The sequence below is a fragment of the Notolepis coatsorum genome, assembly GCF_963971535.1.
Source record: "Notolepis coatsorum genome assembly, chromosome: 6".
Classification (NCBI taxonomy): domain Eukaryota; kingdom Metazoa; phylum Chordata; class Actinopteri; order Aulopiformes; family Paralepididae; genus Notolepis; species Notolepis coatsorum.
This window is the reverse complement of record NC_140170.1, coordinates 11021194-11040727: the sequence shown is the minus strand read 5'-3', so window position 1 is coordinate 11040727 and position 19534 is coordinate 11021194. Positions and strand designations below refer to the sequence as shown.

The 19534-nt window shown below is 42.9% G+C and overlaps 1 protein-coding gene across 1 annotated transcript in view; it reads left to right on the top strand.

Moving 5' to 3' along the window:
- The window catches only part of LOC311229375 (uncharacterized protein), a gene marked incomplete at its 3' end in the record, with an annotated part of 48599 nt that extends 32000 nt beyond the window's left edge, over positions 1–16599 (top strand). The window contains exons 6-12 of the mRNA XM_084315462.1: positions 1855–2405; positions 2501–2598; positions 2701–2930; positions 4306–4467; positions 4644–5036; positions 5936–6016; positions 16189–16599. Coding sequence (XP_084171588.1) covers positions 1855–2405; positions 2501–2598; positions 2701–2930; positions 4306–4467; positions 4644–5036; positions 5936–6016; positions 16189–16599 — 1926 coding nt within the window. The remainder of the gene's footprint in view (positions 1–1854; positions 2406–2500; positions 2599–2700; positions 2931–4305; positions 4468–4643; positions 5037–5935; positions 6017–16188) is intronic.
- Positions 16600–19534: the final 2935 nt, after the last annotated feature.

The window sequence follows — 19534 nt, the reverse complement described above, 5'->3', positions numbered from 1 at the left end:
TTAGGGATAGAATTGATAAGATTTTATTGATACGATTCCATTATCGATTCCCTTATCGATCCCTGATACATTTATAATTCAAATAAATAAATTGGAAATGCAACAGAACTAAGCTGGTTAGAATAACATGCAACATGACATTTCTGATTGTCATTTATTGTTGAGCCCCATGTCAGAAAAATACAAAAACGGTAATTCTTTTTTAACTATACACTTAAATAAAACGATGTATTTCAGATTCTCTTAAACTATTTTATTTTTTTTATTCTTAAACTAATTTAACCCTTGTGCAGGCCTCGTGCCTTTTTTGTGCTTTTTGCCTTTTTGTGTTTGTGTGCACAACAGTGGCTGTGTTGATGATTATGTCATGAAATTGGGTCCATGTCGTTATTTTACATATATTTTCAATATGTCAAAAGATTATCATTTGAATCTCTCTCAATAAAAAGTTATACATATTAGCTTTGAAGAGGACCCTAGTGGCAATTTTCGTGCCATTGACTCCCATGTTAAACGCTGTTCCTTGAATCTGTAATTATACATCTAATTATTAATTTCAAATATATATAAAACTGATTTTTTGAAGGACAGAGACTTTGTAGAAAGCAATCACCTGCTTTTGTACAGAAGATGGCGCAATTTCTCTATGTTCCCCCTTACAACAGGGATATTCAAGTGTCAGTATGTAGGCGGAGCACTCAGATTGGTACAGCCTTGATTTACAGATATCTCTGCGGGGGAGGGTCGCCAAACGGTTCATGTGTTTTGCGAATCTGATTGGCCACTGACGTTTCTGGTCATGTGACATATGTGCCCAATCGCGTGACGAGCTGTGTCTTTGCCCATTTCCGCGTCGAACAGCCTGCAAACGACCTAACGCCTAGTTTATCACTGGTTAAGCTTAGGCGACTCTTTCGAAGTTGGTTAAGGTTAGAGTTTGGAATCAGGGCTGGCGTTCTATCGCCATGCTCTATCTAAGACAAACAGAAACTCTAACCTTAACCAACTTCGAAAGAGCGCCTAAGCTTAACCGTCGAAAGAACTTGCCGTCACACGATTGGAAACGTCAGTGGCCAATCAGATTCGCAAAACACATGAACCGTTTGGTAAAAAACTAGACGCGTCCAGGCCCTAGCCCAGGGGTCAGCAATAGGGATATATAACGTTTTATATATCCCCAAGCATACCCCACATTTAGCATAAAACGCCTGACAATTGCATACCCAAAGTAATTTGCGATTTATTATACTTTATACAGTTTGCACACAGTTTGTTGCATTAATGGGAGAGACATTTTGACTTTTTATTGCTGTTTTTACCTGTTATAACAAAGGAAAACCTCAAACTCTTATGAAGAGGAGAAGAAATACTGGCTGTGTAGACCTATTTTTAAATAAAACACAGAAGAGGAGACAAAACACTGGTGTCTGTAGACCGACTTTGAAATAAAACCCTGAACTATTCAGGTATATTTGAGTCCTTCCCTTTTTTGTGGAACATTTATAAAATAAAAAGTAGTCCACTTTGAAAAAAGACTACCATGTGTAGACTTACTTTGAAATAAAACACAGAAAAGGAGAAAAAACACTGGCATCTGTAGACCTACTTTGAAATAAAACCCGAACTATGCAGCTCTATTAGAGTCCTTCCCTTATTTGTGGAAAATCTATAAAATAAAAAGTTCATTTTTCGTTGTTCGCAAATTTCGCACCACATATCAGGCATACAGGTAGGCCTTTTGTTGACTAAATATATTAGTTGATGAAATATTTTTTTCATTTCAGTATGACATCGATCTCTACAAAAAGAAAAAAAAATAAAAAAAAAAATTTAAATGTCTTTTTTTTGGGCCAGGGAGCCGCATCTGATAGGCTAAAGAGCCGCAAGCGGCCTCGGAGCCGCAGGTTGCTGACCCCTGCCCGAGCCCTATTCGATCTGATGAACGAGGAGGAAGGCCCCGCATCTAGCTCTGAGTCGGGCGACGCCGACTGGGTCCCGGACGAGGTGGAGGTGGAGGTCGAGGCGGAGGAGGAGGATGAGGACATGACCGCCGTCCAGGGAGCCGCAGCTGATAGGCTAAAGAGCCGCATGTGGCCTCGGAGCCGCATGCAGCCTCGGAGCCGCATGCGGCGTCGGAGCCGCAGGTTGTCGACTCCCCGAGCCCTATTCGATCTGATGAACGAGGAGGAAGGCCCCGCATCTAGCTCTGAGTCGGGCGGAGGGGAGGAGGACGACACCGACTGGGTCCCGGACGAGGTGGAGGTCGAGGCGGAGGAGGAGGACAAGGACAGCGGTGATGCCGCCGCTCCGGGCTGGCGTTCCCGCAGCGGCATAGAGTGGTCTCCGGTCAGTGACCTGACCCATCGCTACCTGCCGAAAGCCGTACCTCGGTCCGGGATTACGAGGTATACATTTGGTCATTTAGCTGTACGAAAGTGTTGAGTGCTATACAGTGTAGGATAATAGGACAATTCTATTTTTATTTTATTTTTCATTTTAGGTACGCCACCGCTCGCATTTCGGAGCTGGAGGACACGGTGACATTCTTCATCACTGAAGAAATCATCAAAATAATTGTCACAATGACCAACCTCCACGGTTAGTTATTTTATCTTAGTAATTTGTAATTACTTTTATTGTAAGTAATCATGTCATCTGTATTATGTGATAATAAATAAATAAATCTCTTGAATATTGAAGGGCACCGGGTGGATGCCCAGTGGAGGGACACCAACTTGGTGGAGGTCAAGGCCTACATTGGGCTGTTAGTCCTTGCTGGTATGTTCCGCTCCCGGGGCGAAGCCACCCGGAGTCTGTGGGGCGAGAAAACCGGCCGGCCGCTATTCCGGGCCACCATGTCTCATAAAAGGTTTGTCCTTTTATCCCGCACCCTCCGCTTTGATGACTGGACGACCAGGGATGAGGATAAGGTATTTATTATTTCATGCCTCGTGTTGCTAATCTGTGCATTTATTTATTTATGTAGGGATGCACCGAATGGGAAATTCTTGGCCGAAACCGATACCGAAAATAGGAAACAGTTGGCCGAAAACCGAATGCCGAAAGGCCGAAAATGATTAATAGAAATATATATATATAATGTATTTTTTTTTGTTCAGCTACCTGATTATGACAAAAGACATGATTATGGCAAAACTTAACTTAAATAATATTAATATAAGTCAAGTGCATTTTCTTTTCTCCGTAGGATAACTACAACCAAGTGCATTCAGAACAAAGCCAAGGTGCTTTAAAACTGCATAAAGATCTGCACACACAAGAGGGAGAATAGCTTATAGCAGACTTAATGATGTTACTGTAGTGGCTACAGTAAGCATTTTATATAAAAGTACTCTGTATTTTTGTATGACAAGTTGACAACTAATAAAGAAACTTGAACTACTGTCATAATTCACTGCGTTCTAGCCTACATGGAAGGACTTGTATATACTACATCTCCCGTGACTCTTAGCGGGGGATGACGTAGCTTAAGAAAGACGATTGAAAGAGGAACTGAAGCGTTGTTAGCTAGCTTAACGCTAACGTTAGTTAAGGTTTTTAACCGCGACGGGCATATAGTAATGGCGAGGATATAAAGCATGTTAAAGACTCATTTATTGGAAGGGCTGCGCGCAGAGTTTACATAGAAACAGCGCGACTCCCGAGTCCCAAGAGGAGTTATCACAGGCTGCAACACCCCACAGCACAGCGTGTCTCCGCGAGTAGGGTCCAGCTGCAGCGCCGGAGAATCCTCTCAAGGGGCAAGCCTGTGGCAGCCACGAACCTACTACTTTCTATATAGCAGCTGGGAGGTGCGCTGTTTTAAGTGAGCGACGAGCGTGTGTTATTGGATTGATTGATTGATTGAACATCCGAGCTGCTTCTATAGAAAGAAGGTTCGTGGCTGCCACAGGATTGCCCAGTGAGAGGATTCTCCGGCGTTGCAGCTGGACCCTATTGGTCTCAGACCGGAGAGGAGAACTGCGCTGCAGCTCGCTACCAATCTACATAAAAATTATCACAGGCTGCCAGAACGCAGGACTGAAGAGCTCACGTTGCGCATGTAATGACTGAAGCCGCGTTTTGATTAAGTCATCACAACAACACGCGTTAGCTTACAGGTTGTTTATGTTCTTTGACTTTCGGTGATATATTTTCGGTGAAAAAACTCTTTCGGCCGAAAGGCCATTTTCGGCCGACTTTCGGCCACCGAAATTTTGGTGCATCCCTAATGATATATGATGTGAGACAAATTGTATTGGCCTCATCTAATTTTTATTTGGTTTATCTTGTTTGACTATATAGCTGGCACCTATCCGCAATGTGTGGGATAAGTGGGTGGCGCGGCTTCCCCTGGCCTACTACCCGGGCACCGACGTCTGTGTCGACGAACAGCTCGTCGCCTTCAAGGGGCGCTGTTCCTTCAGGCAGTTCATGCCCAGCAAGCTGGCCAAGTATGGGATGAAGGTAATAATAATAATAATAATAATTGGTTAGACTAGAAGTCTTTATTTGTCATGCAGTGTCATGCACACACACGCGAGATGGGCGACACACAGGAACACACAGGAACACACACACACACACACACACACACAAATGCACTGAGTCGCTGATGAAATGTCTTTCTGCACCTTCCCCAGGTCTGGGCCCTATGTGATGTTCAGACGTCATACGCCTGGGCCATGCAGCCCTACCTGGGCAGAGCGCGCCCAGGTGCTGCACCGGAGAAGCATCTGGGGAAGCGGGTGGTGACGGACCTCACGGCTGGCCTGGGGGCAGGCCACACTGTCACCACCGACGATTTTTTTACCTCGTATGAGCTGGCCATGGAGCTTCTGCGGAAGCGAAAAATGGCTTTGGTGGGCACCGTCAGGCGCAACAAGCTGGAGCTGCCTCCGAAGGTGCTCAGCATCTGTGGCAGGCCTGTGCTCGACTCCCGCTTCGGGTTCACGGCCACGGCAACGGTCGTGAGCTATGTCCCGAAGCGGGGGAAAAATGTCTTGATGCTGAGCACCAAGCACCGGGAGGAGGAGGTAATAATACATTTAATTTGTAACGCACCCTACATTCCTGAGAATCTCAGAGTGCCACAGAAGAATAAAATATAAATAGATATATAAAAAAAAGAACACAGCAGAACAACATGATAAGACAATAAAAAACTAGTCCTGTCAGGCAATTAAAAAAAATTCTCTAATTAATTACAGGATTTGTAATTAATCGCATTTTAATCGCATAACCATTTTATGCCTGATATTCTATATTCTATAATCATATTTCAAATTGCATCTGTCCGGATGGCAGAATTCAGTACCATACAAAACCTTCTGTTTAATCATCTTCCATCTATTAATTTGCTTAGATTTTTCAGGTCTGGTCAATTTGAGCATGGTGTTATTCAGTCAAAGATAAAAAATTTTTTATTGATATTCTCATTTGGTTCATTACAATTTACTCAAAATAAAAATGTCATTCAATCAATCACCGTGCAGATTGATTGATTGAATGAAAATGTTATTAACAGATTGCAGAATGGGTACAATACAGTACGGCTCAATACACACAATTGTTAAGGGGATGCAGACCAGAGAAAGTCTTGTCTTGTTTACATCAGGGTCCCCCATTTTCAATTCATAATGAATTGTAAGTAAGGGTGCAACTTGCACCGTGCAATCCATTCTTTGTGGATCTAGCCCACAGTACTTCTGACACTGGGAATACATTCCTTGAGATCCATAGATGTCCCTAGAATCGGATACCAAGAACATGCAAATGGACCATATTAAAAAAAGTCTGTAAATGTGTATTCTACATTCTACATATATTATATATATATATATATTTTTTCTTTTGTAATTAATGTTGAGTTAATTTTCATAACGCGATAAACTGACAGCCCTAATAAAAACGAATAAAAGTCCTTTCTAAACAGGTGTCCGTGGAGGCCCATAGGAAGCCCCAGATCATACTTGATTATAACTACTGCAAGGGGGCGGTGGATAACCTGGATAAGGTATGTATTCTTATTTTATAGTGCATGCCTGGTGTAATTATTCCGTTTATTTATCGATATATGATGTGAAAATTAGGGAGGAGATATTAAATTTTTTTAGACTTGCGTAATTTCTCCATGTACGACGGGTGCCGTCTAAATCTGTGCAGGGTGTCCGTGGATCCTTAACACTTTCAGTGCCCAGCAGGGGGCGCACATTTAGTGCTTGAATGCCCACCATCCACTTCAATGTTAGCGTTAATATCGCCTAATCTATGTTTTAAATTGTGTGTCTAATCTGCCAGTCGCTTATCAATGACTCATTTTCCAGTCAACATTGTCGAAGCGGATTTTTTTTTTATCGGTTCATCTCCGTTTTATAGCATTTTGAAAAGCCCTCGTTTTCAAGGGGAAAAAAAGATTCCGTGATAAACGCCCTGTACTGGAATATTCTAGAACGTTGTCATTTTTCGGCCTATTTATGAATCGTTTTCAAATAAACTCTAGATTACCGATAGTATATGTGTACGTATGCACGCTGGTGCCGCGAGCTGAAAATCGATTCTCTTAGTTCCTGATCGCTCGCACAGCCAACAGCCATATCACACATAGGAGAAAAGCTCATATCTCTGTGAAAACGGGTCTGATTATCCTAAGACTGGTCAAATAGATTCCTTACCTGAGATCAGATGGTATCCAAAAAGATTATTCCAATTCCTGATCGCCATTCCAAAAATCGATCCTTTTATTGATCCAATGCAACGTACTGTAAACACATATTCCACGCATTCCTGAGGCTCCACAATGACTGGGATCATCTCCGGTTACATGCGTGAGAAGTAAAATGTGGATTCCGGAGTTTTTTTTTCTCATCCATTTTCATTGAGTCCATTCCAAAAGGGTGCATTACCATCTGGGAGACGATAGGGGGCGCTTTTTTCACATCTGAGCTCCTGGTGGGGCTGGTTTCCCAACGGTAGACTCGTTGATGAAATATGAATTCAGATCGCTAATAAAAAAAAAATCACGAGCTTCCGGTATGAGAGCAGACGGGTAACACACGTGCGAGAGAGCTCCTGGTCAAATGAGCGAAAAAACGGATAAAAAAGGACCCGAAAAGTGATTAAAAATGAAAATGCACACGAGAAGTAAGGAAGAGACAACGATTGTGAAGGAAAGAGAAATGGAGAACACACGAGAAGAGGAGAATTTGAAGAAACAGAGTCCCCGAAGCGAAGCCGAAAAGAGACAGGCGGAAGAAGGGGGAGGTCCCGCTGAGGCAGACTCAGGAATGCCAGGATGGGCCGTGGTCATGCAGGCCGGGATACTGGAGAACATAACAGCGGCGATAAAACTGAACACGGACACGATAAGGAATGATATTGGGAAGCTACGGGAGGAATTGAGGAAGGAACAGGAGGACTTCAGAGGTGAAATGAATACAGAAATCAAAAGGGTGGAGGAGAAGATGGCGGAACAGGACAGAAACGTGACCGAGTTACAGACTAGAACGGCGCAAGCGGAGGAATGGAACACAGAGATACACGAGGTATTAACATGTGCGATTCAGAAACAAGAACAGATGGAGACAAAGATGTCGGACATGGAGGGGAGGTCACGGAGAAATAACATCAGAATATGGGGATTGAAAGAAGGGAGTCGAAGGGGAATCGGTGACCCATTATGTAGAAAAGCTTATCAAGGAGCAATTGAAGGAGATGGGACTGGAAAAAATTTAGATTCAGAGGGCCCACAGGGCGTTGGCTCCGAGACCGAAACCGGACAGACCTCCGAGAGCGGTGATTATTAACTTTCTGAGATTTGAGATTAAGGAATTGATACTCAGAACTGCGTGGACCAAGAAGATTGAAATCGAAGGGAAAAGACTATCGTTTGATCACGATTACTCGACAGCGGTAGCAATAACACGCAGGTCCTACGCGGGACTGAAGAGAACTCTGAAAGAAAACTGAATGAGATTCCAATCACCCATGACCTCGCTAAGGATTCACTGGGAGGAAGGGACGGTGACGTACGCGACGGCACGGGAGGCGGCGCAGGAGATGAGGCGACGGGGGATGCAGATGGCGGAGGACGGAGAAGGAAGGAGACAGGAGGACCAGACGCGGAGCCTGCAGCAGAGATTGGAGGGGGCACGCAGATGGACCAGAGTAGGAGACCGAAACCAGGGAGAGGAGGGAGGAGAGAGGAGAAGGCCGAGGTGAAACGTGACAGAACGAGGGCGGAGACGGACGAGGAGGCCAGAGACGGAGAAGGAGGGGAGAGGAGGCGGGAGGAGGCGAACGGATGAGTACACGCACAAGAGATTGAAAAAACTATCCAAATAGAGACAAAATATAGAAACTGAAATAACATATGCATAAACACACATTCCCAGGTAGAGGCAGGATATAGAAATGAACATAACGTATACATGGACACATAATACACAAGCTGATGGAGGAAATAAATGGAAATATAACTAGGTATGATAGACGAGACACAGAACATACTGAAACAAATGCATAGACACACGCTGCGAGTAACACAGTTGGAAGGGATTAAGGGGATAAATGGACACCACATAGAAAATAGAGGGGAGGAAAAGAAAGTAAAAAGGGGTACACAGGAGACACCGCACACGGGTTTGGGAGGAAGGAGGGACATTGAAACATATGAGACACATTGAGAGGGACCTAGGAAAAGAGGGTCTTTGGTCAGAAGGAAGGACAGAGCGCTTTTGACCAGGAGCTCGACAGCAAAAAAAAAACAGTAAGAAAGCTGGACAAATATGACGAGCGATTGGGGGTAAGGGTTTCAAACCCCCAAGCCGTCAGGAGCTGGCCTCTCGCTAGGAGAGCAATTACCCCTCACCCACCAGCAGGGGACAGGGGGGGACACAGGGACCCCCCGAACGCCTTGGGAGCACTTTATGTAAAGTTTATGTTTTTTATTTATGTTAATCATTATATGTATTCGGTGAAGAGAGTGGAGGCTCCAACCGGAGGGGGGAATGAATGTGACATGGGGGGGATTGACAGACGAAAGAAGAAGAAAGATGACAATGGTTAAAGGTATAAAAATGATGTCGTTAAACGTTAATGGAATGAATAATGCGATAAAGAAGAGCAAAGTGATGTTGAAATGTAAAAAAAGTGAGATGGAAGTGATTTTTCTGCAGGAGACACATTTGGTAGCACAGGATCATGAGAAACTGAAGAGATTTGGATATGAAAATGCATACTATAGTTCCTTTAAACGGAACCCGAGGAGTAATCACGTTAATCAAAAACAGTCAAATTTGAATTGATCAAGGAAGTAAGAGACAAGGAGGGAAGGTTTGTTCTGGTGAAGGGGAAAATGGAGGGCCAAATGGTTACGTTAGTGAATGTTTATGCACCCCCAGAGAGTGAGAGGGATTTATATGAGACCATTTTTGATATGATAGTGATGGAACTAGAAGGGATATTGATATGCGCGGGAGATTTTAACGTAGTACTGAATCACGACCTAGACACCACGAGTACTAGAAAAGGACGAGCACCCATCAGTAGATATATGAATATTCAGATGACGGAAATGGGAATTACAGATGTTTGGAGGGGGATGCACGCCATGGACGGGGAATACACACATTACTCACACCCACACGTGACATATGCGAGAATAGACTACTTTTTGATGACGACGGGGGACAGTTACAGGGCACGGGAGAGCAGTATAGGAGTGGCGGACATATCGGATCACAGTGCCATATATCTGACAGTAGATCTAGAAGGGAGACAGAGGAACACGATCTGGAGACTAAATGTAGGAATATTAAATAACAAGGGGGTGGTGAGTCAGATCAAGGAGGAGATAGCCAGATATAAGGAAGAAAATGACAACGGGGCGGTAGATCCGAACATTCTATGGGACACACTGAAGGTGGTGATAAGGGGGAAATTGATGGAGAAGACAGCAATGCTGAAGAAGGCCAGAACGGAGACATGTCACAATCTGATAGGGAAGCTGAAGAAGCTAGAGGGGAGACACCAGATATCAAAAGAACAGGAAACGCTCGGAGAAATCAAAGAAGTAAAGGCCAGGATAAATAGGGAATTATTGACGGAAATAGAAAAGAAAGCGAGGTTCATGAAACAAACGTACTATGAAGGGGGACCAAAAGCGACCAGACTGTTGGCTAGGAGAATTAGGACGCAACAGAAGTTGAACACGATACACACAATAAGGGATACAAAGACTAATGAAATATTGAGGGACCCAGCTGAAATAGAGAGGACATTTAGAGAATACTATGAGAAATTATACACACAGCCAAAAGCAGCGGGAGAAGAGGAAATAGAAACATATCTGGAGAAGCTAGAGTTACCATCGATAGGGAAAGAACAGAATGAAGAATTAAATAAAATAATTACGGAACAAGAACTGGAAGAGGCAATTAGTAGAGCTAAAAACAACAAGTCTCCGGGGAGCGACGGATTCCCATCGGAATTCTACAAGCCATTTAGAACTGAATTAGCACCCATGATAGGGGCGGCGTTCAGACACACGATGGAAGAGGGAAAAATGCCCCCCCCTCGTGGAAGGAAGCCATAATCACCACGATACCGAAGGAAGGGAAGGATAGGGAATTATGTAGTAGTTTCAGACCTGTGTCCATACTTAACGTGGATTACAAGATGTATACATCGATAATATCAAAGAGATTTGAGACGTTTATGCCAGACATTATAGATGAAGATCAAACTGGATTTATTAAAGGGAGACAGACACAGGACAACGTGAGAAAGACATTACACATAGTAGAGGAGATACAAAAACAAGGGGGTAGCGCGGTACTGATTAGCCTAGATGCAGAAAAAGCATTCGACTCCATTGTGAGCTGGACATTTTTATATAAAACATTGATGAGGTTCGGACTGAACGGGAGGGCGATGAAGATGATCAAGGCGCTATATCAAGAACCGACAGCGAGGGTTAAGGTGAATGGCAGCTTGACGGATAGAATCAGATTAGAGAGGGCTACCAGACAGGGATGTTGTCTCTCACCGACGCTCTTCGCCGTTTTCATAGAACCACTGGCACAACTGATCAGACAGACCGAAGACATTAAGGGAGCAAGGATAAAGGGAACAGAATATAAACTAGGCCTATTTGCAGACTACGTGATAGTATACATGAGGCAACCAAGCAAGAGCTTCCCGGCACTGATGGATCTACTGAAGGAATATGGCCACTACTCAGGATACAAACTAAACGTGACAAAGACACAGACCTTAGCATGGAACTATACCCCAACGACGGAAATTAGAGAACAGTACGGGATAAGATGGGACATGGACAAGATTAAATACTTAGGGGTGAACATCACGAGAGGGGTGGAGAAACTGTTTGAGGCGAACTATACACAGATAAATCAGAACATCAAGAGAGACTTAGAGAGATGGACAGTAATGCCCTTGGACTTCAATTCAAGAATAGAGGTCATTAAAATGAACATACTATCAAGGTTACTGTACCTATTCCAGTCACTACCGATACAAATACCACAGAATCAATTCAGGGAGTGGGAAAGACTGATATCGAGGTTCATATGGGCGGGGAGAAGACCACGGGTCAGATATAAAACACTACAACTACCAAAGGAAGAGGGAGGGATGGCAGTACCCAGCCTACAAGATTATTACTATGCAGCACAACTGAGAGCAGTGACGTGCTGGTGTAACGACAGATATGAGGCAAGATGGAAAGACATTGAAAAAGAAGGGGAGGGATACAAGGTACAAGCTCTGGTGGGAGATAGGGAACTATTTAAAGAAAAAGAGGGACTATTAGATCCAATCACCAAATGCACCTTGACCATATGGAACAGAGTAGTAAAAACACACAAATTGGAGAAGCAGTCAGGGGTCCTGTGATGGGTAGCACATGACAAGAGATTCAAACCAGGGAGGTTAGACCATGGATTCAGAAGGTGGGAGAGCAACAGCGATATGCAAAATGATAGAGAAGGGGGAAATGCAAACACTACAAAAATTAAAGGAGAAATTTGGACTAGAAAACAAGGACCACTTCAGATATCTACAGATTAGAGATTACTATAATAAAGAAATAAGAGGGGACAAGGAAGAAGAACAGAATGGAATAATTAGGATGATAGTAAGGGCATACGAAGGAGGGAAAGGAAGGGTAATATCAGCACTGTACCGGGCTATAATGACCAGCAAGGGACACACGACCGATTATATAAGGGAGAAATGGGAGAGAGAACTAGAGATGGGAATAACGGGGAAGGAATGGGGGAACATATGCGAGGTGCAACATTCAACAACAGGATCGAGGATATGGAAAGAATTTGGATGGAAAAACATAATCAGATTCTTTATAACCCCAGAGCTGAAGGGAAAATATGCACCAACACAAAGAGCATGCTGGAGGATGTGTGGGAAGGAGGGGGCAAATCACACGCACATATTCTGGGGATGTCAGAAGCTGAAGGGGTATTGGGAGGAGATAGGGGAGGCAATGATCAGAATATTAGGATACGGATTACCACAAACAGGACTGGTGCTTTACTTAGGAGACCTGACACGAGGGAATACAAGGGGGGGACAAATATTTAATAAAGATAATGTTGATAGCGGCCAGAAAAGCAATAACGAGACTGTGGTACAAGGAAGACCCACCGACAATAGCACAATGGGTAGGAATAGTGGAAGAAATACAGGATATGGAGAGGATAACACACATGCTGAGGTTACAGGAAGAGAAATTTGAGGAAAGATGGGGAAAGTGGGAGGATTATAAAGGGAACGAAAACGACATCACAGAGGAAGAACCAAATGCAACACAAGAGGGCGAAGGGTAAAGGAGGAAAGAAGTTCAAGGAGGGTCTCTGAACCCATGTCACACACCTATGCTTTAGTTAGTATTTTCAATTTTTTTGGGGTATTACAATTGTTTTATGTTTTTATACTTTATTATTTATGTCTGTTTAACAGTGTCATATTAATATTCTGGGATGATGTGGTTTGTGTATGGGTGAATCAAAAGGCAAAGTGAAAGTTAATAAACAGAAAAAAAAGGACGAAGGATAAGGGAAGAAAGAAGCTCAAGGAGGGTCTCTGGACCCATATCACACATGCATGCCTTAGTCAGTATTTAACATCTTTGAGTAGGAATTATATTTTTATACCTGTTTAAGGGAGGTACACAATCAGCCTTTGTATTAAGTACCTGGAAAACAACTGTAGTGGAACCAGACAACTAACCGTGATACCCATGTGACCATATATGTGCACTGCTTTTTTTGTTTTCATTGTGTTGTTAGTTTCTTTTTTTTTGTAAGTGCTGTTTGTCTATAAGTGTTAATAAAAATGTAAGTTAAAAAAAAAATCACGCTAATTGCCGTGGTGGGCATTCAGGGGGCGGACTGCTAACACGTGTTATGTCGTCCGTGGCATCCAAAGTGTTAAAAAGTCTTAAAGACAAACGTCTTTCTCTGGTCTGCATTCCCTTAACAATTGTGTGTATTGAGCCGTACTGTATTGTACCCATTCTGCAATCTGTTAAACAAAGTTTTCATTCATTCATTCAACCAAACCACAAAAACAAAACAATAATATAATAATATAATAATAATAATGCACAACAACTGGATGAATGAATGAAAACTTTGTTTAACAGACTGCAGAATGGGTACAATACAGTACGGCTCAATACACACAATTGTTAAGGGGATGCAGACCTGAGAAAGACGTTTGTCTCGTTTACATCAGGGTCCTCCATTTTCAATTCATAGTGACATTTATGACATACACAACATACATGACATCATGACATTTATGGCATAGGGACATACATGGCATACAGGTATATAGTACTGTTATATTTGTGACATACGATATGCAAATATACTGTACTGTTACCCAGAGATCCTAACAGAAAATATATACATATGACGGGGAGGAGACTGTACATTAGGAGGGGGGGGGGTGGTTTGGACATTTACGGTGCCCAGTTTCTAATTGCAGCCTCCCGTAGGTGCTCTTTAAGAGCGGTTTTGAATGTGGGCAGGGGTAAAGTGGGTTTTAGGAGTGAGGTTAAGCAGTAGTCTGACCAGTTTGTTTTGTGATGTTTGTAATCTTGTTTTTAGTGCCTTTGAGGTGCTTTGGTACCATGAGGTTTCAAGTTTCAAGTTTTCAAGTTTCTTTAATAGTTGTCATACAGAAGTACAGAATACTTTTGTACAAAATGCTTCTTACTGTTGCGCTCCAGAGACTGTGCATGACAAGATAAGTATGAAATAAAAACATAGTAAAAATTAGAAGAAAAAAAAAAAAAAGAGGTCACAGTGTTCAGTTTAGACATATGTACAATGTTCGTAGACGTAGTTACCATACAATATACAATACTGTGCAGTGTACTAATATACAATACTATATAGTGCAAGGCATAAATGGACGAGGTGCAGTTTAGGTACAATTCACAGTAGGTGTACGAGTTGTAGTGCAAATCCTTTATCAATAAATATAAAGTGTAAGTGTGTTTGTGTGATCTAAAGTGTGGAGAGTGGGTGCTGCAGTGTGTTGTTTGTTTGAGTGAGTGTGTGTGTGCGTGTGGGTGTGTGTGCTGTGTGCATTTGATGGTTGTTGCATAGTGATTATTGTTCGTTTAGCGATTATTGTTCGTTTAGCAGCCTGATGGCCTGGGGATAGAAGCTCCTTCTGAGTCTTTCTGTGCTCGCCATAAGACTCCGGTATCGCTTGCCTGACGGCAGCAGTTCAAAGAGGCAGTTGTTCGGGTGGCTCGAGTCCTTAATAATTCTCTTAGCCTTCCCCTTGCACCGCTTGTTGTAAATGTTCTGGAGGGTGGGAAGCCCCCCTCTAATTGTGCGTTCGGCTGAACGTGTCACTCTTTGTAGTCTGCTACGGTCTTGTGCAGTGCTATTCCCAAACCAGGAGGTGATGTTGCCGGTCAGGATGCTCTCTATTGTACATGAGTAGAAGTTCCTAAGGATCTTCTGACTGACTTGGAACTTCCTTAGGCGCCTGAGGAAGTAGAGGCGTTGTCGTGCCTTCTTCACAACACTGTCAATGTGTGTGGTCCATGTCAAGTCCTCGGATATGTGGGCTCCGAGGTACTTGAAACTGTTCACTCTCTCAACTGGTGCCCCGTCGATGCTGAGGGGGCTGTAGTCCTTGACCCCCGACCTCCTGAAGTCCACAATCATCTCTTTTGTTTTGCTGACGTTCAGGGAGAGGCAGTTCTCCTGACACCACTGTGACAGGTTCTCTACCTCTTCCAGGTAGGCCCTTTCGTCGTTGGCAGAGATCAGGCCCACCACTACTGTGTCATCAGCAAATTTGATGATGGTGTTGTTGTTCCGCTGTGCTACGCAGTCATGTGTGTACAGGGAGTAGAGGAGGGGGCTCAGAACACAGCCCTGGGGGGCCCCTATGTTGAGCGTGATGGATGAGGAGGTGCAGTTGCCGGCTCTTACCACCTGGGGTCTGCCCGTCAGGAAGGTGCAAGCATAGTCGTAGTACCCTTGAATGAGTGCCCCTGCCAGAGTCTTCAGGGTATTCTTGTTTACCAGAGAGGAGATCCGGCACAAGAATCTTGTTTGTTGGTTGACTTTTTTGATACCCTGGGGAGGGTGGTAATAGTTATGTGTTCTGACCGGTATCAGGCCTATGGTAATAGTCATGTGTTCTGACAGGTATCAGGCCTATGGTAATAGTCATGTGTTCTGACAGGTATCAGTCCTATGGTGATAGTCATGTGATCTTACAGGTATAAGTCCTATGGTAGTATGTGTTCTGACAGAAATGTGGCTGTTGTACTTGCTGCTTGGCCCCTGGTATATTTTGTATAGCTATATTTGCTATTTATGTTTGGCACCCCTTTGTTGAAATTCATCCAATCCTTTAAGTTCAAGATTTTTAAGTTTCCAAGTTATGTTTTAATAAACATCTTTGGACCAATGTGTCCCTAAACCTAAACTAATTGGTGTCGTTGCATGATTTTTGCCATTTTGTTATTGTGAAATTGGTATTAAATTTTATTCTGAGTGGCATTAAAAAGTCTTAAATCTGACTGGGCTAAACCTGCAGATACCCTGTGTGTGTGAGTTAACACTTATTTGCTTTTATCTAATTTTATTTGGTTTCTGTTATTTTTTATTTCAGCTTGTGGGGACCTACAGTTGCCGGAGGGGGACGCGGCGCTGGCCGATGAAGATGTTCGCAAACATGCTGGACGTGTCCCTCTATAACGCATTGGTGCTGTGGCTGGCCATTGAACCTGGCTGGAACAGCAATAAGAAGTACAGACGGAGGCTGTTCCTGGACGAGCTCGGAACAAAACTAGTCATGCCACAGGTCGCCCTCCGAGAAAGATTACCCCGCGGGCTAAGCGCTGCTGCAATGGTCAAGGAGGCAAGGGACTCCACCGCCTCCTTAGCCGCGACAACGCCGGATAAGAAGCAGTGCTATCTCTGCGTGCGCAAAAGGAGCCGCTTGGAGAGGCAATGTCACAAATGCAAGCAGGCTATATGCAAGGTTCACAGCCTCCCTGTGTGCAACACATGCACTAAATAAAAGTAATTATAAAGAAATCGATTTGTCTTTTTTCAATTCAGGTATTTTCATAAATGTTAGCGTTTCGCCATTTCCTGACCAATATGCGTAAATTCTTTTCTCTAATCAGCACATAATGTGAGTATAATATGCAGCTGGTTGAAATGCTGGGATATTATGTATAAAATGTAGAAATGAATATTTTTATGTATATACTTCCCTCAGAGCGAGCCCACTTGTGTCACCAGCTGGATCACTTTGATTGGTCGCGCCCCCATCTGCTCCCGGCTGCTCACTGGTGAGACAAGAAGGGCTCTCTCTGCTTGGGAGGGGCTGGGCGCCTCGTATCTAAGATTATGGCGGGCGAACGAGCACTGTATCCCCGCTGTGAATATATGCAATAACTAGTGCTTACTAACGTTAGCGTTTCGGCTATTCTTGCCTAAATGAGTCAATTATTTTTCTAAACCAGGACATTAGCTTATTCACAAGGACTTTGCGCTGGTTTCCCATGCTGGACTATGATGTCGAAAACTTATATAAATATAAAAAATATGCCGTTTTGTGTCTTTTTTTTCATAAAAAGGCAGTTATTATCCAACAAACGGGAATATAAGTGGTTAAAATTCGGAAATATTTGTAATCTTTTATAGATATCTTGAGGTTAGGCTCTTAGTGGTAATCGTGGAAATTCTTATTTTTTAAATATAAAAAATGTAAAATTATTTGAACTTGATGCACACTTTCGTGCTTTAAGCATCATGATCTCCCTATGTAGTAAGCAGGGGCGTAGCTGTAGATTCTGGGCCCCCTGACATAATTGACTTATGGGCCCCTAAGGGAAGCGAGCGCGCGTTAGCGACAAACGACATTACGTTTGTCGTAGAGACTTGCGGATTGTGCCATTGTACTCGGTAGGGATATCCTCTTTCATTGGTCGATGTTGACCACTCTCCCGATCATTAGACCACGCCCCCTAGGCCACACCCCCTTAGTCCCGAACAATTTCAAAAACTCTGAAAAGTCCGAAAAATTTCAAAAACTTGGCCATGTATTTATTGATAAACGCATAATATGTTTTTTACCTATACATTTGGATCAGCAGTTCAGCACCTGAACTGTTGGTGGGTGAGCCTAGTAAAGGATGTCGCATTGCGTTCATCTTCAATGAATGAACCAATGCAATAGTCTACCAAAGAACCTTGAGTCGCACTAGGCTAGGCATATTTTCCCCTATTCTTGTGACAATGTTTTCTGATACTCCACATACAAAAGCTGTTACTTGTCCTGTCTCTCTGTAATCCCATCTCCCACACAAAGTCTCAAGCACACTATTAGGTTGACAGACACTTACATTTTTATGTGCTCTGTAAATTTGACTCAAACTGAGTACATTTTACTCAAACTGAGTAAACTGTGTACCTTTTACGAAGCAGATTTTGATTTTGAACTGTCGCGGGCGGAGCACTAGCTTTTTTGCTGTAGGGGCCGGGTTGCTGCCTTTCTCAGCAGAGTGCTAAAGCCCTACCTGTTACACGCGCAAGTAATTCAAGGAGGCGCAAGTGACAAGTGTTGAGCTATTGGTGGGGACAATTCAGGATTCTTGGATACTGGTGGGGTCATGACCTTGCGTTCACCCCCTAAATGACACAATGATACCCAACCTTGAAAACCCTGTTGAAGTTAATGAACTGTAATGGACTGCAAGAAATCAACATGACTATCAACTTTATCTTCTGTCTATTTAATTGAAAATTAAACCCAATATAGGAATGAACAAACAAAAAATCTCAACATTCTTTGACTTATTCAATTAATCATATGGGATCCTAAAGGATTGCTATAGGGTTCCAAAAACGTATAGAGATTCCTATAGCATTTTTTTTTTACTAGGGATGTTATCCTACACTTTAAGCTGTCTGATATCCCATTACCTGTAACTCTTGGGTCTCTTTCTCACTTCCTCTGCCTCCTCCCTGAGTCTGCAGTCACCACATCATTCTACACAGGAGAGCAATACACTTAGGAATACACTGAACTGGTTTGAATACATGATTTTTTCTTTTTTCTGCCATGTTCTACCTGGTTGGCTGGCTACACACACACACACACACACACATATATATATATATACAGTGTGCAGGTTAGTTACAGTAGGAGATGGGCTTCTATCATAATTTATCTTCTATCATTCTATAATGCATTCTTCTCTTTTATTTTATTTTCAGGTAGTTGTACCTTAAGATACTTGAAGGCTGGCATCTTGAAACGCAGATATAAGTACTTTATTCTTATTTTATTATCATTCTTTTCTTTCCAATGAAATGAAATCAGAAAGTGGTATATGATGGAAAATATGAAAGTCAATGCTTGAAGGAAAATTATAGTTGTGAGTTGATGGAGGAGTGGCAGCTGTTTGCACATCTGTAATCAGAGGAGAGAGAGAGAGGGGGAGAGGGGGGGTCTGGATCTTGACAACACCGTTAGCTAACAGCTGAGCTATAGCTAACATAAAGACTGTGACCTGTAATTCAAAGCAGCGAAAATTAAGAGGAGATGATGATTATAAATGTGTTTTTTTGTATTGAGCATTGTAACTTACATGAAAGGTCTGCCTGCCACCACCACCAATGACATACCGTCTTTAAACACACCGTGACACACTCACTCAGCCGACACTCACTCAGCTTCATGCTCATGGTGGGAGGGACTCGTGAGGCAGTAGATCAAACCATTGTTAGAGAAATGCAGGGGTGTCACAATCTATGGAAACTTAAAAAAGCACCTGTTTGTTTCTTTTGTGACGTTTTTCTTTTAATACAGGCAATTATACTTTTAAGTCATCTACATTAACTTACTTTAGGATAATAATAAAACCATATTAATAAAAAGATAATAATAGTGTTCTCTGGGCCCCCCACCCAGTGCTGGGCCCTTAGAATCATCCTAATCTACA